The sequence below is a fragment of the Pristis pectinata genome, chromosome 5 (genome assembly GCF_009764475.1).
Source record: "Pristis pectinata isolate sPriPec2 chromosome 5, sPriPec2.1.pri, whole genome shotgun sequence".
NCBI lineage: Eukaryota > Metazoa > Chordata > Chondrichthyes > Rhinopristiformes > Pristidae > Pristis > Pristis pectinata.
In genome coordinates, this window is record NC_067409.1 from 9,512,737 (window position 1) to 9,538,352 (window position 25,616).

General features: G+C 42.2%; 1 protein-coding gene across 1 annotated transcript in view; it reads left to right on the forward strand.

Moving 5' to 3' along the window:
* Positions 1-25,616, forward strand: part of LOC127570499 (obscurin-like) — a 465,385-nt gene that overhangs the window by 119,546 nt on the left and 320,223 nt on the right. The window contains exons 19-23 of the mRNA XM_052016136.1: positions 1,784-1,945; positions 2,143-2,247; positions 7,314-7,580; positions 8,727-8,996; positions 10,955-11,221. Coding sequence (XP_051872096.1) covers positions 1,784-1,945; positions 2,143-2,247; positions 7,314-7,580; positions 8,727-8,996; positions 10,955-11,221 — 1,071 coding nt within the window. The remainder of the gene's footprint in view (positions 1-1,783; positions 1,946-2,142; positions 2,248-7,313; positions 7,581-8,726; positions 8,997-10,954; positions 11,222-25,616) is intronic.

The window sequence follows — 25,616 nt, forward strand, 5'->3', positions numbered from 1 at the left end:
TCTTGAGCATTGGTGCCCTGGGAAGGAGGCGCTGACTGTCTACTCTATCTATTCTTCTCAGTATTTTATATACCTCTATCATGTCTCCTCTCATCCTCCTCCTTTCCAGTGAATAAAGCCCTAGCACCTTAAGCCTCTCCTCATATTCAATACTCTCTAATCCAGGCAGCATCCTGGTAAATCTCCTCTGCACCCTCTCCAACGCCTCCACATCCTTCCTATAATGCGGCGACCAGAACGGAACACAGTACTCTAAGTGTGGCCTAACTAGAGTTTTGTAAAGCTGCATCATCACCTCACGGCTCTTAAACTCAATCCCGCGATTTATGAAAGCCAACATCCCATTGGCCTTCTTAACTGCTCTTTCCACCTGTGAGGCAACTTTCAATGAACTGTGAATATGAACCCCCAGATCCCTCTGCTCCTCCACACTGCCAAGTACCTTGCCATTCACCCAGTACTCTGCCCTAGAGTTTGTCCTTCCAAAGTGTACCACCTCACACTTCTCCGGATTGAACTCCATCTGCCACTTGTCAGCCCAGCTCTGCATCCTATCAATATCCCTCTGTAAACTCCGACAGCCCTCCACACTATCCACAACACCGCCTATCTTAGTGTCGTTTGCAAATTTACTAATCCAGCCCTCCACCCCCTCATCTAAGTCATTTATAAATATCACAAAAAGTAGAGGTCCCAGAACCGATCCCTGCAGGACACCACTAGTCACTGCCTTCCAATCCGAGGGCACTCCTTCCACCACAACCCTCTGCTTTCTACATGCAAGCCAATTCCTAATCCACACAGCCAAGCTTCCTTGGATCCCTTGGCCTCTGACCTTCTGAAGAAGCTTACCATGAGGACCTTATCAAACGCCTTACTAAAATCCATGTAAACCACATCCACCGCACTGCCCTCATCAATCTTCCTGGTCACCTCCTCAAAGAACTCTATCAGGCTTGTGAGGCAAGATCTTCCCTTCACAAAGCCATGCTGGCTGTCCCTAATCAGTCCATGATTCTCTAGGTGTTCATAAATCCTATCCCTTAGAATCCTTTCTAACAGCTTACCCACCACAGACGTGAGACTCACCGGTCTATAATTCCCTGGCCTATCCCTATTACCTTTTTCGCAAGGGCTCTGAGAACAACCAGAGAGGAAGTTAAGAGAACAGAGAACTCTGAAAATAGAGTTAAGAGCACTGGTCTTACTGTTAAGCTATGGAGGAAGAGAAGATAGGATGTTAGCTTGTGTAGACTTGGTCAGATTCTTGGATAATCTTAACAACCACATTGGTCATGATGTCGGATGCATGGTCCATGCCCTGGATAAAGATCTGGTTCCAGAACTGAGGGACTAGAAGGTATTCAATTGCATCAACTTGTAAACTAAGTATAAAATTGGATGATCTACAAAGTGCTCTACATTGTAATAGATAGGGAGCCAAACATTGTTTGAAGCAGAATGAGAGTTCAGCCCTGCTTCACATTGTTTGAGTTAGCCTATTTATAAAGCTATTGCTGTTCTTTGTTGCATGATCCTTAAGTTTTATTATTTTAAATAATAATAACTGACATAACAGGTCAGTGCAATGCCATTCAATCTTATACCAAAGTTGCAATGAGCAGAAAGAAAGAAGGAAAGCACTTGGATTTGTATATTACTTTCATGGCTTCAGGATGTTTCAAATGAGTTATGGTTGAAAATTGTATACTGAAGAGTAGGCAAGAAATGTTACAAAGGCAAATTCAAACATAAAATTGAAATTTAACTTCATTTTTCTTAGCTCGTGACATCAAAGTAGTCCGGCCTTTGGAAGATCTTGAAGTGATCGAACAGGAGAGTGCTGCCTTCTTATGTGAAATTTCACACGATGAAGTTGATTGTCAGTGGTTTAAGAACGACATAAAAATCAGGGCTGGAGAAAATGTGAAATTACGTCAGGAAGGTAGAATTGTTCTTGATTTTTCTAAATTATTTTAGTGATTTTTGTTTTAAATTGGTATATGCTATTATCCAAATGAATGCTTCCAATAGGAACCAAACAATGCCCAAACAGTGAATCCTCTAAAACCCCATTTTGCATGCATACATTTTGTATTTTCAGGTTCAGAAATAGAGTATAACCAACTGTTTTGTATACAGGAAGAACACATATTCTACTCTTTAAATCAGTAAAGCCTGAAGATGCTGCAGAGATCAAGTTTGTTGCTGAAAGTACTACTTCCAGAGCTTTCCTTCGGATTAAAGGTAAGACTTTTTGGATAAGCATTATTAATTTTGAGAGAAGGTTCTTGTATTACAATTCTGCTTAACTCTCTTTACAAGTATGGGATTATTCTTTAGAGAATGGGATTTTGAAATTAACTAAAAGAAACGGAAATATTAATCAGTTCTTGAAAGCATTTTCTGAGCCATAAACCGTAAATCTTTTATTTAGATTGTTTTATTTATTCACTTTTCAGAATGTGAGCATACTCCTGCTTTTATTTGCTCAGAGCCTTAGGAGTCTTTTGAGTCCTGTAGTGATATGTGGGCACTGGGATTATGATCTTCAACACCTACAGCCACATTTCTATGTTCCAGATTTGACTCTAACCATTAGAGAGTATTCCACTTGATGCTACTTCAGTTTTATCAGAGTTCCTTGATACTACACTCTGTCAAATGCTACCTTGATGTCAAGGGCAGTTGCTCTCACCTCACCTCAGGAATCCTTTTGTTGCATTTTTGCACCATCCTTGCTCAACCACAGACTTACCAGAGTTTCAGAGGAGGCTCAGGAGGGAGCTCCAGCAGACTGAACTCTGTGGGACTGGAGTAGAAGTTGCTCAGCCAACCACATGAGCTACCTTGTGGCCATTTTAACCTTTTCTGAGGTTTAAATAGCTTGGGTATCATTTGATGGCCAAAGAAAACTAAATTGAGGTTTCAACCCACTGTGGGCAACAAACATCCCTGATGTCTTCTCAGGGCTTTCTCTAAATCAAAGGAGCCCTTGCTGTTGCCTACCTTTTTGTTGACTATGTGGAGCAGTCTATATTCCAAACCTACTCTGGCACCACTCCCCAACTCCTTCTCTGCTACGACAACTGCATTGGCACTGCCTCCTTCACTTGCGCAGAACTTGTCGGTTTCATCAACTTCGCTACCAACTTCCTCCCTGCCCTCAAATCCTCTTTGTTCACTTCTGACACCTCTCTCCCTTTCTTGTTCTGTCTCCATATCAGGAGACAGACTATCTGCTGACATGTACTACAAACCCACTGACTCCCACAGCTACCTAGATTACAACTCCTCCCACCCTTTCTCTTGTAAGGACAACATTCCTTTTTCACAGTTTCTCTGTCTGTGCTGCATCTGTTCTTAAGTTGAGGCCTTCCACTCTGGGACATTTAAATTCCCCTCCTCACCACTCATCCCCCCCCCCCGGCTCCCCACCCCACTGTTGTTGATGGAGGCTTCACCTGCTTCTCCTCTATTTCCTGTATTTCTGCTCTTAACTCATCTCCCCCCAGACAGAACAGGGATAGAGTTCCCCTGGTCCTCATCTTTCAACCCTATGCATCCAGCACATCATTCTTCACAACTTCTGCCAGCCACATCTTCACCTTTCCACTCTTTTCTGCTTTCCTCAGAGACCACACTCTCTATGACTCCCTGGTCCACTCATCCCTCCCCACTCTTGCTTCCACTTCCCAGGCACTTTCCCCTGTTACTGTAGGAAGTGTAACACCTGTCCCTACACCTTCTCTCTTCCCACCATCCAGGGCCATAAACAGCCTTTTCAGATGAGGCATCATTCACGTGCATCTCCTCCAACCTTGTTTATTGCATCCAGTGGTCCTGGTGTGGCATCCTCCACATCAGTGAGACGAGGCGGAGACTAGGCAACCACTTTGCTGAGCACCTGTGCTCCATCCACTGGGGCTTTCTGGAGCCATTTTATTCCCTCCCCATTCCCACACACATGTCTGTCCTCAGTCGCCTCCACTGCTAATGTGAGGCTAACTGCAGTCTAGAGGAAAAGCACCTCATTGTGCCTGGGTAGTGTACAACCCGATGACATGAATGTTGAAGTCTGCAATATCTGTAACCTGCTCCCCCTCTGTCCATTTCTCTCTCCTCCTGATCTACCCAGTTCCTCCTACACCCACCCCTGCCCCCATCACCTTGTTTCCTTCGCCTCTTCCACCCAATTCATCTGCTTGTCAACCACACACAACTTCTACTGATTCTTCTCCCCCTTCTTTATCTTCCCCTGTATTGATTGAAACTTCCTTAATACAAGAGGCTTAGATGGGGTAGGATTTTTTCAGTGCATCCAAGAGGAGTACTTGAAACAGTATGTGGAAAGTCCAGCTAGAGGAGAAAACATACTAGCCTGGTTTTGGGAAACAAGCCAGGCCAGGTGACAGACCTGATAGTGGGTGAACATTTTGGGAATAGTGACCACAACTCATTATGTTTTAAGATAGTTATGAGTAAAGATAAAGTCAGATCTTGCGAGATGGCACTAAATTGGGGGATGGCAGATTATGACAGGATAAGGCAGGAGCTAAGGGATGTTGCTGTTGGACAAGTCCACGTCTGACATGTAGGAGTTGTTTAAAGACCAGCTGGTCAGAGTTCAGGATCGGCATATTCTGGTAAGGAGTAAGGACAAGGATAGTAAGGTAAGGGAACCTTGAGTGACTCGAGATGTCCTAAATTTAGGAAGAAAAAGGAAGCATGTATAGGGCTTAGGAAGCTAAAATCAGACTGGGCCCTTGTAGAATATAAAGATAGCAGGAAAGTACTCCAGCAGGCAATTAGGAAGGCCAAAAGGGGCCAGGAAATGGCCTTGGCAAGCAGGATCAAGGAGGATCCCAAGAAATTTTGTATTAAGAGGATAACTAAGGAGAGAGTAGGTCCATTCAAAGATAAAGGAGGGAGTCAGAGCAAGTGGCTGAGGTACTAAATGAGTACTTTGTGTCGGTATTTACCGAGGAGAAGGATTTGGAGGATAGTGAAAGCACAGTGGGGCATGCTAATATGCTGGGACATTTTGAGGTTAAGGAGGAGTTAGTGCTGGGTCTTCTGAAAAGCAGTAAGGTGGATAAGTCCCCAGGGCCTGATGGAATATATCCCAGAATATTGAAAGAAGCAAGTGAGGAGATTGCTGGGGCTTTGATAAAGATCGTTTGTGTCCTCACTAGCAACAAGCAAGTCCCAGAGGACTGGAGAGTAGCAAAATGTTGTGCCTTTGTTCAAGAAAGGAAATAGGGATAGTTCAGGTAATTATAGGCTAGTGAGCCTTGCATCTGGTAGGGAAGCTATAGGAGAGGATACTGAGGGATAGGATTTATGCGCATTTGGAAAGGCATAGCCTGCTTGGGGACAGTCAGCGTGGCTTTTTGCGGGGTAGGTCATGCCTTACAAACTTGATCGAGTTTTTTTGAAGAGGTGATAAAGGAGCTTGATGAGCAGTGGACGTTAGCTACATGGACTTGAGTAAGAGATTTGATAAGGTCCCTCATGGTAGGTTGATTCAGAAGATAGAGATGCATGGGATCCAGGGTAAATTGTAAGTTTGGATTCAGAACTGGCTTGTCCATAGAAGACAGAGTAGGGGTGGAAGGCTGTTATACTGGGAGGTCCATGACCAGTGGTGTTCTGCAAGGAGGTGCTAGGACCTCTATTGTTTGTGTTAAATATCAGTGATTTGGATGAAAATGCAGATAGATGGATTAGCAAGTTGCAGATGACATTAAGATTGGTGGAGTTGTGGATAGTGTAAAGGATATCAAAGAATTCAGCGGGATTTAGATCAGTTACAGATATGGGCAGAGAGGTTTAATCCGGGCAAGTGTGAGGTGTTGCACTTTGGGAGATCCAATGAAAGGAGAAAGTATACAGTTAATGGTAGACCCCTTAGTAGCATTGAGGTACAAAGGGATCGTGGGGTCCAGGTCCATACTTCACTGAAAGTGGCTATGTGTGGATAAGGTGGTAAAAAGGCATATGGCATGCTTGCCTTCATTGGTAGGGATGTTGAGTGGAAGAGTAAGGACGTCATGCTGCAGCTATATACTGTAAAACTTTAGTCAGATCACACGGAGTATTATGTGCAGTTCTGGTCACCCCATTATAGGAAGGATGTAGAGACTATGGAGAGGGTGCAGAAGAGGTTTACCATGATGCTGCCTAGATTAGAGGTTATGAGCTATAAGGAAAGGTTGGACAATCTTGGGTTGTTCTCCCTAGAGCAATGGAGTTCAGCGGAGACCTGATAATTTTAATGAGAGGCATAGATAGGGTAGACAGTCAGAATCTTTCCCCAGGGTAGAAATGACAAACATCATAGGATGTGCAAGGGTGACACAAGGGGCAAGTTTTTTGTGCAGAGGTGCCTGGAATAGGTTACCAGGGTTAGTAGTGGAAACAGGCAGTTTGGTGGGGTTTAAGAGGCCTTAAGATAGAAACATGAATATGAAGGGAGTGGAAGGATATGGATGATACACCGAAGGAGGATATTTAGTATAAATTGGCATTAAGGTCAGCACAACATCGTGGGCCAAATGGCCTGCCGAGTGGTGTACTGTTCTGTGTTCTCTGTTTCCACCTGCCCACCCCACCTCCCTTATTTGATTCCATGCTCAACCTTTCTTTCCTATCATATTCCATCATCTTGCAGCCCTTTGTTGCCTCCACCTATTACCTCCCAGCCTCTGTTGCTATTTCTGCTCTTGCATCCTTCATCTGCCTATCACCCCTCTCATCTGGATCTAGCTTGCCAGCTTTTGGTCCACCCATTCTCTTCACCTTTTTATACTTGTTATCTCCCCTCTATCTTTCAGTCCTGATGAAGGGTTTCAACTTGAAACATTGACTGTCCATTTCCCTCCACAGATGCTGCCTGACCTGCTAAGTTCCTCCAACGTCTTGTTTGTTACTTAACATTCTGATGAATCTCCTCTGCACTCTCTCCAACACAACCACATCCTATGGAACCAGAACTGTACACAATATTGCGACCAGAACTGCACACAATATTCCAAGTGCAGTCTTACCAGTGTTTTATAAAGTTGCAATGTAATGTCCCAACTTTTATATTCTATGTCCTGACCTATGAAGCAAGCAGGCTGGATTGCCAGCATCACCACCATATTTACCTGTCTTGCCACTTTCAGGGAACTATGGACTTGAGACTTTGACTATACCTCTTTAATTTTGGATTAGTAATATATGGCTGGCAATTAACATAATATTGTTTGGAATCACACTTCCATAGTTTCAATATTGACATCAAACCATTATTCAAATATCTATTTCAGAATTGCCAGTTAAGATTGTGAAACCTTTAAGAGAGAAAATTGGCATGGAGAAGCATCGTGTCTTTTTTGAATGCAAAGTTTCCAGAAAAAATGCTGTGGTCAAATGGTATTACAAAGGAAAGGAGATTCATCCCAGTAAGAAGTATGAGATTGTGAGTGAAGATTTGTACAGGAAGCTCATAATTAATAATGTTGCTTTTGAAGATGAAGGCAGCTACATGTGTGATGCCGTAGATGACAAAAGCACTGCAATGTTATATGTAGAAGGTAAAGTACCATCGTGGAAACATTAATTTTGAAATGTTTCATCTGTATAAAGAAGAATGAAATTTAAAAAAAATAAAGTTTTTGTTATATAAATATCTTGGCTAAATAGGACAGTACATGATAGCATCATGGAGTAATACAGCACAGAAACAGGTCCTTTAGTCCAACTTGTTCACACCAACCAAGATGCCCATGTAAGCTAGTCCCATTTGCCCACAATTGGCCCATATCCCTCTATAAACTTTTCCTATCCATGTACCTGCACCAGTCTGTGTGAAGAAGTTGTTCCTCAGGTCCCTTTTAAATCTTTCCCCTCTCACCTTTTTTGCCTCTCTAGTTTTTGATTTTCTTTTCCTGGGGGAAGACTGTGTGCATTCACCCTATCTATGTCCCTCATGATTGTATACACCTCTGAAAGGTCACCCCTCAGACTCCTATGCTCCAATAAATAAAGTCCTAGCCTGCCCAACCTTTCCCTATAACTCAAGCCCTTGACTTCTGGCAACATTCTCGTAAATCTTCTTTGCACTCTTTCTAGCTTAATGACATCTTACCCATAACAGGGTAACCAAAACTGTACACAGTATTCCAGGTACAGCCCAGCAATACCTTCCACTTATCTGGATTGGACAGCATTTGCCATTCTTCGGCCCATTTACTTAGCTGATCAAGATGCTCTTGTAATTTTTGATAACCTTTTTCACAGTCTATGATACCACCTATTTTAGTCTCACCTGCAAACTTGCTAACAATGCATTGTACATTCTCATCCAAAGCATTGAGAAAGGTGACAGCAATGGGCCCAGCACCGATCCCTGTGGCACACCATTAGTCACAGGCCTCTAGTCTGAAAAACAACTTTCCACCTGCAATGACCATCTTGAGCTTCTGGTTGCATTTCATTTCAAGTCTCCTTCCCATTCCCACACCAATCTGTCTGCCCTTGGTCTCCTTCACCATAGTGAAGTCAAATACAAACAAGAAGAACAGCACCTCATATTCCACTTGCTTAACCCACTACCCACTGGTATGAACATTGAATTTTTCAGCATTGCCACCTTCAGGGAACACTGGACTTAGACCACTAGGTCAATGAATATAGTGGAATATTCAACCAAAATTTGTTTAATTATGTTTTATTGACAGAGCAATCAATTACCATCATTAAGCCAATATCTGATGTGGAAGTTACAGAGCCAGACGAAGTCAGACTTGAATGTGAGCTTTCAGTTGCTGATGTGAAACCTCCGAAATGGATATTAAATGGTGAAATTCTTCATCCTTCTGAAGATGTCAACATTGAGCATTGTGGCACTATTCATCATCTTATTCTGAAAAATACGAACTGTAAGATGACTGGCGTTGTGCAATTTATTGCTGGGAAATCAAAATCTGAAGCAAGGCTAACCATTAAAGGTATTCATACACTATATAGGCTTGAATGCTAGCATATGGTTCTACAGACATTATTTAAACTTGCCCTGAAGTATCAGCCATCCCTTTGCCTCCACAGGTGCTGTTTGACCTGTTGTGTTCTTCCAGCAGGTTATTTTTTTCCCATAGTAGTTACTACTTCTCAGCCATAACCATATTACTCTTGGTTTCTGACATGAAAATTGGCATGTTGTTGGTAAAATAAAAATAAGAGCTGTGTGAAAAAGTTGCCCCTCGTCCATTATACATCTTTCCCCTCTCACTTTAAACCTATGCCCTCTAGATTTAGACTCCCCTTCTCTGCGGAAAAAGACAGTGACCATTCACCTTATCTATGCCCCTCATCATTTTATCAACCTCTATAAAGTCAACATCATCCTCCTACGCCCCAGGGAAAAAAGTCCCAGCCTCTCCTTCTAACCCAAACCCTCCAGTCCTGGCAACATTCTTTGGAATCATTTCTACACCCTTTCCAGCTTAATGACATCCTTCCTAGAGCTGGACAACCAGGACTGCACACAATACTCCAAGTGTAGTCTCACCAACGTGTTGTATGTTTGTAACCTGACATCCCAGCTCCTGTACTCAGTGCCTTGACTGATGAAGGCAAGCATGCCAAATGCCCTCTTCACCACCTTATCTACCTGTGTCTCCACTTTCAGGGAACTATGCACCTGTACCCCTCAGTCTCTCTGTTCAACAACACTCCCCAAGGCCCTACCATTTACTGTGTAAGGCTGCCCTGGTTTAACTTACCAAAGTGCAACACTTTGCACTTGTCCAAGTTAAATTCCGTCTGCCATTCCTTGGCCTACTTACCCAGTTGATCTAGATCCTGTTGTAATCCTAGATAACCCTCTTCACTGTCCACTTTACCACCAATTTTGGTGTACTAACCCTGAAAACTACCTTCTCATCCAAATCAGTAATATAGATGACAAACAACAGTGGATCCAGCACTGATAGCAGCACACCACTGTTCACAGGCCTTGCTAGAGGAACTTGGAAGGTCTAGAAACCACCCTCTGACTCCTTCCACCAAGCCACTTTTCTATCCAATTGATTACCTCACCTTAAATCCCATGTAATCTAATCTTCCGGACCAGCCTACTATGTGGAACCTGTCAAAAATCCTTGCTAAAGTCCATGTAAACAACATCCACCGTGCAGTCCTTGTCAATCCTCAAAAAAAAGTCAATCAAACTCATGACACATGATCTCCCACACATGCTGAGTATCTCTAATCAGTTGTTGCCTTTCCATATGCTGGTAGATCTTGTTCCTCAGAATACCCTCCAGTAACTTTCTCACCACTGATGTTATGCTCACCAGCCTGTAGTCTCTAAGCCTCTGGCTTGTCCTTGCAGCCCCTTTTAAATAAAGGCACAACATTAGCCACTCTCCAGTCTTCCAGAATCTCTCCCATGACTAAGATGATGCAAATATCTCTGCCAGGGCTCCTGCAGTTTCTTCTCGAGCTTCCCACAATGACCTGGGATACACTTGGTCAGGCCACCTTAATAGGTTTTAAGTCTGCCAGCACCTCTTTAAAATTCTCATACTTATGTTAAGGTCCTTGGATATCACTATCTATGTGATCTCTTTGGGTCCCATAGCCCTTTTGAGATCTCTTGGCTGTTCCATTTCTACTCTTTTGTATATGGCCTATTTCCTTCACCCCGTCATTGGCAATAGCTATCTGTCCAGGCCTTTTAAGTTACTTCCATCAACATCTGTTTTTCTGCTTTTACAAAGCTCTTAAACCTTCCATCTCTCCAACCAAGCTTTAAGGTCACCTGTCCTATTATCTTAGGTGGCTTGATGCAAGCTTTGTCATTATCTTGTGAATCACTTGGAAATTGCATAATTACAATAAAGGTGCTACAGAGATGCAAGTTGTTTGTTCAATAGCTTTAATTGTAAATTTACACATTTTGCAGAGCCTCCATCAAAGGTAGTGAGAGAACTACAGAACATAACAGTGGAAGAGAAGAAGTCTGTTACTTTGAGTTGTGAGTTTACACCTACTCCTAAGGTGGTCAGGTGGTACAAAGATCAGAGCTTAATTGAATCTTCTGACCGATTCAAATTCAAGCAAATTCAGAATGTGATAGAACTTATGATTTCAAACCTCAGCCCAGAGGACTCTGGTGAATATAGCTGCAAGTCAAGTAATGCACAGACCACAGCCACACTCACAGTGGAAGGTAAGAATTTTTATTTGGCAATAAAACTTGTGACATTTTGTTAATAAACACAGAAAAAGTTGGAGATACTCAGCAGGTCAGGCAATTACTGTGGAAATAGAAAAAGAATTAACATATCAGATCCCAGACCCTCTAACAGAACTTTGTTTTTATTTCAGACCTGTAGCATCTGTGCTTTTGTGATTTTTCACTTGAACCTCAGATGTATTTTTAAATATATATACCACATATAAGTGATGTCTTTGAAATACAAGAGACTGCATATGGTTGGATGTAGAGCAAAAAAACAAGCTGCTGGAGGAACTCAGTGGGTCAGGCAGAATCTCTGGAGGCAAAGTGAAAGTCAATGTTTCAGACTACCCCTTTGCCTCCACAGATACTGCCTGACCTGCCGAGTTCCTTCAGCAAGTTTGTTTTTTTGCTGTAAGTGATGCCTTTCAGTCATTTAATTTCCAGAATTTTTCCTCTTTTAATCACTTTAGAGCCAGAGTTGTATTAACATAGAAACAGGCCCTTTAGCCTACTGCATCTACAGTATGCTGACTCAAATGCCTATATATATTAATCCTACTTGCTTGCGTTAATTCCATATCCCTCTATTCCTTGCTCATTCAAGTACCTGAGTAGATGCCTGTTAAATGTTGGTAGTGCTCCTGTCTCCTCTGGCAGCTCATTCCTGATACTAGCTATTTTTTGTGTGAAAAATTTACACCTCAACTTTCCTTTTGAACCTCTTCCCTCTCACCTTAAACGTATACCTTTTAGTTTTCAACTCCCATGGGAAACAGACTTTGGCTATCTACCCTATCTATGTCTTTCATAATGTTAAAAAACTATATTATGTCAGCTCTCAGCCTCCTTTGCTCCATGTAAAAGAGACCCAGCCTATCCAATCTATCCTTATAACTCTAACCCTCCAATCCAGGCAGCATCCTTGTGAATCTTTTTTGCATCTTCTCCAGCTTAGTTGCATGTATTCTGTAGTGTAGTGACCAGAACGACGTACAATATTGCAAGTGCGGCCAAACCAACATTCTGTACAACTGTAACCTGACGTCCCAACTGTTGTACTCAAAATGCCTTGGCAATGAAGGCAAGCATGCGATATGCCTTCTTCACCATTCTGTCTATCTGTGTTGCCACTTTCAAGGAATTATGTGCTTGTACCCCAAGGTCTCTGTTCAACAACTCCCTTGGGTCCTGTCATTCGCTGTGTATGTCCTGGACTGGTTTAACTTCCCAAAATGAATCACTTTGCACCTGTCTGAGTTAACTTCCATCTGTCATTCCTTTGTGCACTTTCCCAGGTGATCAATATTCTTTTGTAACCTTAGACAACCTTCTTCACTGTCCACTACACTACCAATTTTGATGTCACCTGCAAACTTGCTAATCAAGTTTGATTATTCATGATTCTCATCCAAATCATGAATATATATGATGAACAACAGAGGACCCAGCACCGATCCCTGTGGCACACTAGCATCAGGACTGAGAGGGAATGTATATAGAAGTTAGAGGGAGGGGTGAGACAGAGGCTGGTAGGTGATTGGTAGAACCAGATGAAAGAGGATGATCGGCCAATGGACCCAGGAGGGGGAGGGGAAGAAGGAGAGTGTTCAACAGTGGCCATCTTCCTTCAACACTCTCAGTCCCAATGCAGGGTCTCAATTTGAAATGTTGACCATCCCTTTGCCTCAACAAGATGCTGTTTGACTTGCTGAGTTCTTCCAACAGTTTATTTTCTGCTGCAAATTCCAGCTTCTGTATTGCTTATGTCTCCAAGTTCCTATCTGATGCCATCAAAATTCGCCTTTCCCCAATTTAGGACTTTAACTTGAGGACCAGTCCTATCTTTTTCCACGACTATCTTGAAACCAATTGAATTATGGCCACTTCTCCCAAAGTGCTCCCTCACCAACATGTCAACCACTTGCCTAGCCTCATTTCCTAAGAGGAGGTAGAGTGTAGCCCCCTCTCTAATAGGACCATCTGCATATTACTTCAGAAAATTTTCTGGATATACTTAACAAATTCTGCCTCATCTAATCCCTTAGCACTATGGCAGTCCCAGTCAATATTAGGGAAGTTAAAGTCACCTACTACTTCATCCTTATTATTCCTACACCTATATGTATGTGATTTACCTACCTATATACCAGTGTCTTTGACGTTGGTACCAATATGGATCATGACCTCTGGCTGTTCACCCTCTCCTTTCAGAATGTCCTGTGCCTGTTGTCACGAACCAGCAACAAAAGAAACACACTGAGCATGATTCAGTGTTAAAACTATTTTATTAATCACTACTTATGATAATACGTAAAATAAAAGTAAAAAAAAAATGTTAGTATGTTAGAATTCAAGAATGTTAAACCTCGAACGTTAACCCCAAAACTAAACTCTTCGTGTGTGTGTGTGACAAAGTCCAAAACTCCCAGTTCCTGAATGGTTCTTAAAGTTCAGTTCCGCAAGCCATAAGGTGAAACATGAGCAAGGGCTTCTTCAACAACCACCGTTGTCTGAAGATAAGATATAGATGTAGAAAAACATAGAGAGAGTACATACGAAATCCAAATGTTCCACGATGGAACCCAAACGACACTTCAGTGTTTACTCGGTAGTGACTTCCTCACCCCGAAAAGCATCCGAACCGTGGTCGTCCACTCACAAATACCTGTTTCCTTCTACAGGTCAGCAACAAAGTGAACTCCACCGGATTACTTCCAACTTCCATACATGGATTTCAGTGGTAAACACAGTTATTGTTTCTCATCCATCGATAGAGAAAACAAGCAGGCTGGTGTCTCTCTCCCTTCTCTCTCTCTCTTCTTCTTCTTCTTCAACAACGTCATTACGTCCTTTATCTTCTATTGACGTAAGCACGCCCCACACACACATACACACACACTCTCTATCTTAAAGGGACTTTCACTGAGTCCGTAACACCTCCCACCTAAAAAAAAAATTTTCCCAAGAAAATTTTAACCGCGCATAGTTAGTAATGTTAATAATTATCATGCTACACAACTACAGACTATCAGATTAGTACAGATACATGTTTCCCATTTAACATCGGGAAAGACAATCAGCAATCACATTATCTTTGCCTTTAATGTGAGTTATCATGAGATCAAACTCTTGCAAAATTAAACTCCAGTTTAACAGCCTTCTGTTCTTGTTTTTGACTCGGCTCAGAAACACCAATGGGTTATGATCTGTATACACAGTCAATGGTTTCTGAGCGGTGCAAACATATACACTGAAATGTTGCAAGGCTAAAACAAGTGACAGTAATTCTTTCTCTATGGTGGAATAATTCTTTTGATGCTCATTAAATTTCTTTGAAAAGTAAGCTACAGGATGGTCAATATCATCAAGGTCACCCTTCTGCAACAACACAGCTCCTGCAGCTTCATCACTGGCATCTACTGCTAATGAAAATGGCTTTTCAAAGTCAGGTGTTCTGAGCACAGGATGGTAGCATAAAATGGCTTTCAGCTTCTCAAATGCTTCTTGACAAGAATCTGTCCAAACAAACTTTACTCCCTTCTTCTGAAGATTAGTTAGGGGAAGAGCAATATCAGCAAAATTTTTACAAAATTTTCGATAATATCCAACCATTCCCAAAAATCTTCTAACAGTCCTCGTACCTGTGGGAATAGGGAACTCAGATATTGCTTGAACTTTTGCCTGAACAGGAGCTTGCTTGCCTTGACCTACAACATAACCAAGATACGTCACAGTGGCATGGCCAAATTCACTTTTAGCCAAGTTAACTGTAAGGTTAGCCTTGGAAAGTCTTTCAAACAACCTTTCTAACGCAGAGATGTGATCTTCCCAAGTATCATTCCCAGTCACTAAGTCGTCAATGTAGGCATCTGTATGTTTTAACCCATGAATCACTGAATTAATCATTCTTTGAAATGTTGCCGGAGCATTTTTCATTCCAAATGGCAAAACATTGTATTCATACAATCCAGAAGGGGTTACAAAGGCTGAAATCTCCCTTCCTCTATCTGTTAATGGAACACACCAGTACCCTTTTAATAGGTCAATCTTTGTAAGAAATTTTGCCTTTCCCACTCTGTCTATGCAATCATCCACCCTAGGAATAGGGTAAGCATCTGACTTTGTTACAGCATTCACTTTCCTGTAATCTGTGCAAAATCTAACAGTTCCATCAGGTTTAGGTACAATAACACAGGGCGAACTCCAATTTGAAGTAGAATGTCTAATAATATCATTTTCCAACATGTATTTGATTTCCTGATCAACAAGTTTACTTTTTTCCACATTCATTCGATATGGGTGTTGTTTGATTGGTTTTGCATCCCCAACATCAACATCATGGGTAATTATCGATGTTCTGTTTGGAACATCTGGGAACAGATTTTTAAATTTTAAAATTAATTCTCTCATCTGTTGTTTTTGTGAAACTTGTAAATGGTCCAACTTCGTTTCAAGGTTCTCCATGATATTTTAGTTTTTCAGTTTCGATGGAACAATATTTGGTCTAAATTGGCCTTCCTCAACATCAACATCAGGCATTCTAGAAACAACCTTTTCACCATCCACCAAGGCCACAACTGAATCCCTCTCATAATAAGGTTTTAGCATGTTTACGTGACAGAGTTGTGTTTTCTTGCGTCTATCTGGTGTTTTGATTATATATGTTAGATCAGTCACTCGAGATTCAATAACATAGGGTCCAGAAAAACGAGCTTGCAAGGGATTATTTTGGCTAGGGAAAAATACCAATACCTTTTGCCCCACTGCGAATGTCCTAGGCCGAGCACGTCTATCAAAATATGTCTTCATTCTTATCTGGCTTGTTTTCAGATTCTCTCTCGCTAGCTGGCAGACTCTCTCCAACCGAGTTTTAAATTTTTGGACATGGGGAGGTCTCCATTTCCTCATTAACACTCCATTTTTTGACATAGTATCCAGTTGGCACCTTTTCAATCTCCTCACATGAGAGTGCTTTTTCTTTCAATTCTGTCAACTCAGGGTCCTTTGTCTGTTCCACCATAAAATCCTTCCTCGACAAAGACAAATCTTTAAATTCAAGCTCACTGTAAGGATGTTGATCCTCCAGTGAAGACAGAAAAGTCTCAGATAAGGCATCAAAATTTTCTTCCTGTTTAGGACTGTCACAAGGAACTACATCAGACTGCACCGGACTGTCTGTCTTGGCTAATTCTTTAGCTCTAGCTCGAGTCACCGCACATGATGGGTAAACATCTGAATCATCCTCAGACTCATCAATCCTTGGTTTGGTTGTTAACCGTACCACAGGATCACTTTCTCCATTTGCAAGGTCATTTCCCAATAACAAAGAAACTCCTTCCACTGGCAAACTAGGTCTTATCCCTATCTCGACTGGTCCTTCTACGAACTTTGACTTTAAAATCACCCTGTGAAAAGGGACAGACATGGTCTCACCTGTAATGCCTCGTACTAGATTTACTTCACCAGTGTCACTTTCTTCACCAAAATTTAAAACACTGTCCAGCAAGAGAGATTGACTAGCCCCAGTATCTCTAAGAATTTTCACTGGCACCTGGGGTGACTCATCATTCAGTGAAACAAAACCCTCTGATACATACGAACGGAATTCTTTTCTCACCTCCTCCAACTTTTCCGCTTTTCCCTCTTGCAAGGACTGAACTTTAACAGCATCTCCTAAACCTTTTTGATTTTTAATTGCCTGAAAGCAAGCATTGGGCCCAGCTTCCTTCTTTTTCTTCAAAAGGGCACAATTAGATATCACGTGGCCAGGTTTCCTACAGTAATAACAAGTACGCTCAACAGGTTTCTCCAGCCCTGGCTTCTTTTCATCCTTTCCTTTTTGATTACCTCCCAATTTAATCTCCGGTTTACCTGGATTGTCTTTGTAACTCTTTTGAAAGGTTTTAGGTTGTCCCCATTTGGATTTATGGGTTAAAGCATAATCATCTGCCAACCTAGCAGTTTCTTGTAAAGTTTCCACTGCCTTTTCATTTAAATATGTTGTTAATTCAGCTGGAACACATCTTTTGAAGTCTTCCACTAGTATCAATTCTGTCAATTTATCATAATCCCCATCTACATTTTTAGCCAGGCACCATCGTTCAAAACATATTCTCTTTCCATTGGCAAATTCCATATAAGTCTGATCTGCAGATTTCCTCAAGTCTCTGAATTTTTGTCTATAAGCCTCAGGGACCAATTCATAGGCCTTCAAAATAGCTTGTTTTACCTTGGTATAATCAGCTGCATCCTCAACAGACAAAGCAGAATAAGCTTTTTGAGCTTTACCTTTAATCACACTCTGTACCATAAGAGCCCATCCTTTCCTTGGCCAGTTTGAACTCACAGCAACCTTTTCAAAATGTTGGAAATACTGATCAACCTGATCTTCTTCAAACGGAGGGACTAATCGAACCTCCCTGCTGGCTGAAAAACCATCATCAGAATCAGATTCCGAACTCCTACGCTTCATTTGTAACTCATGCTGCCTCTGTTTCTCCTTCTCCTCACTATCCAGCTCCATCCTCTTCAATTCCATCTGCTTCATTGCTAGATCAGCCTCTATCTTCATCTGAGTTAGCTTTTGTTCAGTCTCTAATTTCTTTTGTTCGGCCTCTAATCTCTTTTCCTCTCGTTCAGCTTCTATCTTTAACTGGGTTTGCTCGCGTTCAGCTTCTATCTTTAACTGGGTTTGTTCTCGTTCAGCCTCTATCTTTGCCAGCTGCACCTGTGCCTCAGAAATTGCTATTTCACTGCCAGGAAACTGTTTTAACACTTCCTTTTCAAACACCTTCTTTTCCACATAATGGCCAGCTATCAGTCTCTGAATATCTGCCTTTCTCATAGACTGCTTTACTTCTGTAAGGTTTAGCCTTGTAGCAATCTTTATCAGATCATCCTTTTTCGCCACCTCCAATCCCTTTTGGGTTGGTGACTCCAAAAATGCCTTAATATCCATTGCTGCTGGTTTCCACACACACAAGCCAATTAAAAAGAATTTATCAGACCTCCCTCAAAATCTTTGGATTGAATCCCGAACAAATCTCGTCAATCTGGGGTACAATCCCAGACGACACTCGTTAACCTTGGGAACTATCCCGGACGAGCCCCCAATTTTGTCACGAACCAGCAACAAAAGAAACACACTGAGCATGATTCAGTGTTAAAACTATTTTATTAATCACTACTTATGATAATACGTAAAATAAAAGTAAAAAAAAAATGTTAGTATGTTAGAATTCAAGAATGTTAAACCTCGAACGTTAACCCCAAAACTAAACTCTTCGTGTGTGTGTGTGACAAAGTCCAAAACTCCCAGTTCCTGAATGGTTCTTAAAGTTCAGTTCCGCAAGCCATAAGGTGAAACATGAGCAAGGGCTTCTTCAACAACCACCGTTGTCTGAAGATAAGATATAGATGTAGAAAAACATAGAGAGAGTACATACGAAATCCAAATGTTCCACGATGGAACCCAAACGACACTTCAGTGTTTACTCGGTAGTGACTTCCTCACCCCGAAAAGCATCCGAACCGTGGTCGTCCACTCACAAATACCTGTTTCCTTCTACAGGTCAGCAACAAAGTGAACTCCACCGGATTACTTCCAACTTCCATACATGGATTTCAGTGGTAAACACAGTTATTGTTTCTCATCCATCGATAGAGAAAACAAGCAGGCTGGTGTCTCTCTCCCTTCTCTCTCTCTCTTCTTCTTCTTCTTCAACAACGTCATTACGTCCTTTATCTTCTATTGACGTAAGCACGCCCCACACACACATACACACACACTCTCTATCTTAAAGGGACTTTCACTGAGTCCGTAACACTGTTCAGAGAAATCCTTGACCCTGGCACCAGGGAGGCAAAACACCATCCTGGAGTCTTGCTAGGAACACAGAAACACCTATCTGTTCCCTTGACATATAACTACTGCTTGCCTAGATTTTGTATCAGAACCAACTGTGGTGCCACTTACTGGCTGCTGCTGTTGCTTTTTCCTGAAAGGCCATCCTCCACCAACATTGGAATTGATTTATTATTGTCTTGTGCACTGAGATACAGTGAAAAACTTAGTTTTGCAAGCCATCGAAATAGATCATTTCAAAACATAAGTACATTGAGGTAGTACAAGGGGAAACTAATAACAGAATGCAGGATATAGTGTTACAGTTACAAAGAAAGTGCAGTGCAGGTAGATAATAAGATGTAAAGGCCACAATGAGGTAGATTTTTAGGTCATGAATTCATCTTTAATGTACAAGAGATCCATTCAGCAGTCTTATAACAGTGAGATAATATATCTTTATTAGTCACATGTACATCGAAACACACAAGCTGTTCTTGAGCCTGGTGGTACATGTTTTCAAGCCTTTGTATAATCTGTCCCATGGAAGTGGGTAGAAGAGAGAATGTCTCAGGTGGGAAGGGTTTTTGATTATGCTGGCTGCTTTTCTGAGGCAGCATAGTGTAGACAGAGTCCATGGAGGGGAGGCTGGTTTTCTTGATGGACTGAACTGTGTCCACAACTCTCTGCAATTTCTTGTGGTCTTATTGCCATACCAAGCTGTTATGCATCCAGAAAGGATGCTTTCAATGATGCATCTATAAAAATTGGTGTGGGTCAAAATGAGTGTTCAGCCAATTTCATGTACAAATAACTTCTTATTTCAAGCTTCATTCTCACAATGGATAACAGCAGGCTACCACGTGCCTTCGAAGTTATGGGAATTTTTCTCAGGTAGTCAGGCAGTTTTTAAAAAAGATGAATAAAATTATAATATTTAACCTGAAGGTCGGTAGAAAAAGTGCAAGAGTCTTCCAGCTGCATGTTAAAACTAAAATCAGTATTCCAAATTGTTCACTGACACTTGATATCTCCACTCCTGACTCAGTTGTTACACAGCTTGATGACACAGCTAAGTCTGACTTCTTAGCAATTGGTGCTCAACCTCTTAGAGCCCCTTAGAGGGCAATGTGCTATCAGAAGAGGCTGGACAAACTTGGGCTCTTTTCTCTGGAGTGGCGGAGGCTGAGGAGTGATCTGTTGGAAGTGTATAAAATTATGAGGGGCATAGACAGAGTGAACAAGCAATATCTTTTTCCCATTATTGAGTGATCCATTACCAGAGGGCATACATTTAAGGTGAAGAGGGGTAGGTTCAGAACAGATGTGAGGGGTACGTTTTTTTACTGAGAGAGTGGTAGATGCCTGGAATGCATTGCCCGATAGGGTGGTGGAGGCAAATTCATTGGGGGCTTTTAAGAGGGGCTTGGATGGGCACATGAATGAGAGGAAAATAGAGGGATATGGGCATACTGTAGGTAGGAGGGAATAGCTTTGTCGGCACAATATTGTGGACCAAAGGGCCTGTTCTATTCTATGTTCTTATGATCAGATGAAGTCCCACAGGTCTTGATGAAACAAAGGGACCATATTGTATGATAATATTGATATATGAAGGTTTAAATGATTCAGGGTAGTTTGACTGGAAGCACGTGCTCCTTGAGTGTACTGTCATCCCCTAATGAATAAGCTACAAAATGACCCACTGCAATTACTCAAATATGTTGATCCTCATAAACAGTCAGCAATGTTTCAAAAGAATGGTGGATCAATGAGCTTGTTAAAGTTATTCTCTCATACTAATGTTTTGTCTTTTGTCATTTTATTTCTTTTCAGAGGAAGCTTACTGGAAGTAGGTGACTTGTACCTTGTGATTTATTAATTTTATTATTTGAGGGAATTGAATATATTATGATGAGTATTCAAACATTGTTTCTAGTTTGGATGAACACAACTCAAATAATTCAGACCATCATGCAGTGCATATTATTTACACATTCCCAATGCTTTGAGAATCATTTCAGAATGCTGCAATTCTCCAGTTCTAGCATACTTTCTTATTGCAATGCAAAGGGGTGGCACAGCAGATAGTGCAGCTATATCATAGCTGCAGCAACCAGGGTTTGATTCTGATCTCTGGTGCTGATTGTGCAGAGTTTCTCCCTGCAAGCACGTATGTTACCTCAGGTGTCTGTTTCCTCCCTTCCTCCCACAACCCAAAGACATGCCAGTTGATAGGCTAAGGTGGTAGGAGAACTCCTTGGGTGGGCGGGAGTGGATGAGGTACAGGGCAGTGTTAATGGGCACATGCAAGAGAATAGGTTACATGGAAATAAGTGGGGGAATAGAATTGATGGGATCATTGAGCCAGCATAGACATGAGCTGAATAGCCACCTTTTCTGTTGCAAGGAAATATGGCTTATTGGGTCATTGCAGGCTCCCAGTAGAACAATCCCATCACCTCTCCCAATTTTCTCTTTAGCCCTAAAAAGAATCTCTCACATGCTTATCAATTCCCCCCTTGATTACTTAGGAGTCATTTACAGTAGCCACTTAACCTACCAGCACATCTGAGTCATGGAGTACTACAGCACAGAAACAGGCCCTTCAGATATATAGTCCATGCTGGCCTGCCTAGTCCCATTTACTTGAACCCAGACCATAGCCCTCCATACCTCTCTCATTCATGTACCTATCCAAACTTCTCTTAAATGTTACAACTGAACCTGCATCCACCACTTCTGCTGGCAGCTTATTCCACATTCACATCACCCTTAATGAAGTAGTTGCCCCTCAGATTCCCCCCTTTCACCCTAAACCTATGACCTCTAGTTCTAGTCTCACCCAACCTGAGGGGAAAGATCCTGCATGGATATACCCTTCAATTTTGTACACCTCTAAGATATTCCCTCATTCTCCTGTGCTCCAGGGAATAAAGTCCTAACCTATTAAACCTATCCCTGTAATTCAGGTCCTCAAGTCCTGGAAACATCTGTAAATTTTCTCTGCACTCTTTCAAGCTTATTGATATCTTTCCTGTAGGTTGTTGACCAGAACTACACACAATACCCTAAATTTAACCTAGAAGACCAAAGTCTTATACAACTTCATAACATCCCAACTCCTGTACTTAGTGCCCTGAATTATGAAGCCCAATGTGCCAAAAGCTCTTTTTGACCCCATCTACCTACAATGCCACTTAAGGAATTATGGATCTGTATTCCCAGGTCCCTTTGTTCTACTGCATTACCTCAGTACCCTACCACTCACTGTGCAAGTCTTACCCTGGTTTGTCCTCCCAAAATGCAAAACCTCACACTTGTCTGCATTAAATTCCATCTACCATTTTTCAGCCCATTTTCCTTGTTGGTCCAGATCACTTAGAGCTCTGATAGACTTCCTTGCTGTCCACTACACCCCCAGTCTTGGTGTCATCCACAGATTTACTGATCCAGTTTACCACATCTAAATCATTAATGTGATAAACAACAACAGACCAAGCACAGATCCCTGCAGCACACCACTAGACACAAGCCTCCAATCAGAGAGAAAATCATCTACTACCACCCTGGCTTCTTCCACTAAGCCAACATTGAATCCGGTTGATTACTTCATCCTGAATGCCAAGCGACTTAACCTTCTGGAGCAGCTTCCCATGCGGGACTTGCTAAAGTCAAAGGCCTTGCTAAAGTCCACGTAAACAACATCCACTGCCTTTCCTTGATCAACTTCCTGGTAACCTCCTCAAAAAAAACTATTAGATTGGTTAGATATGACCTGCCACACACAAAGCCATGTTGACTATCCCTAATCAGGCCCTGTCTATCCAAATACTTGTACATCTTGTCCCTCAATATCTTCCAATAACTTACAATTGAGACTCACTGGCCTACAATTTCCCAACTTATTCTTAGAGCCTTTCTCAAACAACAGAACAACATTAGCTTTCCTCCAGCACCTTACCTGTGCCTAAGGAGGTTTTAAATATCTCTGCCAGGGCCCCGGCATTTTCTGCACTAGCGTCCCACAAGATCTGAGGGGACACCTGATCCAGCCCTGGGGATTTATCCACCCTAATTTGCCTCAAGACAGCAAGCACTTCTTCAGTAATCGGGATATGGTATATGACCTCATAACTCTTTCCTCAGTTCTATAGACTGTCCATCTCCTGAGTAAACACAGATGCAAAAAAATCCATTTAACATCTCCCCCTTCTCTTTCATCTCCATGCTGAGATGACCACGCTGATCTTCAAGAGGAAAAATTTTGTCCCTTGCTATCCTTTTGCTCTTAATATTGCTATAGAAACCCTTTGGATTCTCTTTCACCTCATCTGCCAGAGCAACCTCATGTCCTCTTTTAGCCCTCCTGATTTCTCTGAAGTGTTCTCTTGCATTTCTTATGCTCCTTAAGCACCTCATTTGATCCTAACTGCCTATACCCAATATGAACCTCCTTTTTCTTTACCAGGGCCTTAATGTCCCTCAAATAACCAAGGTTCCCTAAACCTGTTAGCCTTGCCTTTTATCCTAACATGAACTTACAGATTCTGTACTCTCAATTTCACTTTTGAAGGCCTCCCACTTACCAAGCATCTCTTTGCCAGAAAACAACCTATGCCAATCCATGCCTGCTAAATCCCTACTGATACCATCAAAATTGGCCTTCCTCCAGTTTAGAATATAAACCCTAGGACCAATCCTGTCCTTTTCCATAATTACCTTGAAACTAATGGAACTATGATCACTAGATCCAAAGTGTTCCCCTACACTCACTTCTGTCCCCTGCCCTGTCTCATTCCCCAAGGGATCCAGTATTTAATTCATCCTAGTTGGGACCACTACATATTGATTAAGGAAACTTTCCTGAACACATTTGACAAACTTGATCCCATCCAGTCCTTCTACAGTATGGGGGTCCCAGTCAATGTGGAAGGTTTAAAATCACCCACTATGACAACTTTATTTCCTGCAACTTTCTGCTATCTCTCTACAAATTTGTTCCTCTAAATCCCACTGACTATTGGGAGGTCTATAATATAGTACCATTAACGTGGTTGTCCACTTTTTATTCCTCAGTCCCACCCAAACTGCCTCTGTAGTCAAGCCCTCCAGCATGTCTTCTGAGCACTGCCATGACATTCTCCCTGATGAGCAATGCCACCCCTCCCCCTCTATCATGTCTAAAACAACAGAACCCCAGAACATTGAGCTGCTAGTCCTGCCTCTCCTGCAACTAAGTCTCACTAATGGCTACATCATCATAATTCCACATACAGAGCCATGCTCTAAGTTAGTCTGCTTTACCTACAATACTTCTTGCATTGAAATAGACGCAACTCCGAATATTAGTCCCACCACACTCAACCTTTCAGTTTCTATCTTTGCTTATAGTCTTAAGATCTACTTTCGCCACAGCCTCTCCACTTATTGTCCTGCTACTCTGGTTCCCACCAACCCCCACAACTCCAGTTTAGCTCTCTTTCTTTCTCTTTCCCACCACCCACGCCACCAAACAGCACCAATGAAACTTCCCACTAGGATATTGGTCACCCTCCAGTTCTTCAGGTGCAAGCCATCCTGTTTGTACAGATCCCACCTGCCCTGGAAGAGAGCCCAATGATCTTAAGATCTCAAGCCCTCCCTCCTGTGCCATCTGCTTAGCCACATGTTAAACTGCACTATCTTCCTATTTCTTTTCTCACTAGCACATGGTACAGGTAGCAGTACTGAGATCACCACCCTGGAGGTCCTGTCTTTTAACTTGCTTCCCAACTCCCTGAATTCACTTTGCAGGGCCTTATCACTTTTCCTACCCATGCCATTGGTACCAATGTATATAGCTGCTAACCCTCCCCCTTAAGAATGCTATGGGCTCAATCCAAGACATCTGACCCTGGAACTTGGGAGGCAGCATACCATCCAAGAGTCTCATTCTCATCCACAGAATCTCTTGTGTGCTCCCCTAACCAATGAATTCCCTTTCACTACCACTTGCCTCTTCTCACCCCTTCCCTTCTGAGGGAAAGAGCCAGACTCAGTGCCCAAGACCTGACCACTGTGGCTTTCCCCCGGTAGGTAGTTTTCACTCCCCCCCCCCCAAAAATCTAAAACAACATACTTGTTATTGAGGGGAACAGCCACAGGGATACTCTGCACTGACTGCCTATTCCCTTTCTCTGAGACCCAGCTACCTGCAACTTAAATGTGACTACCTCCCTGCAACTCTTGTCTATCAATCCCTCAGTCTCCCAAATGATCTGAAGGTCATCCAACTCCAGTTCCCTAACACAGTCTGTAAGTAGCTGCAGCCAGATGCACTTCTCACAGATGTAGTCATCAGGGACACTGGAGGTCTTCCTGACTTCCCACATTATGCAAGAGGAGCACACCACTGCACAGGGTGTCATTCCCACTGCTCTACCTATGCAATAATTAATAAATAAATAAATAAATAGACAGACAGAACTTAACCAACCCTCACCTTGGTTGCCATTACCCCCAGCCCACTCTTAAAGTGACTGTTCCACAATGGCCACT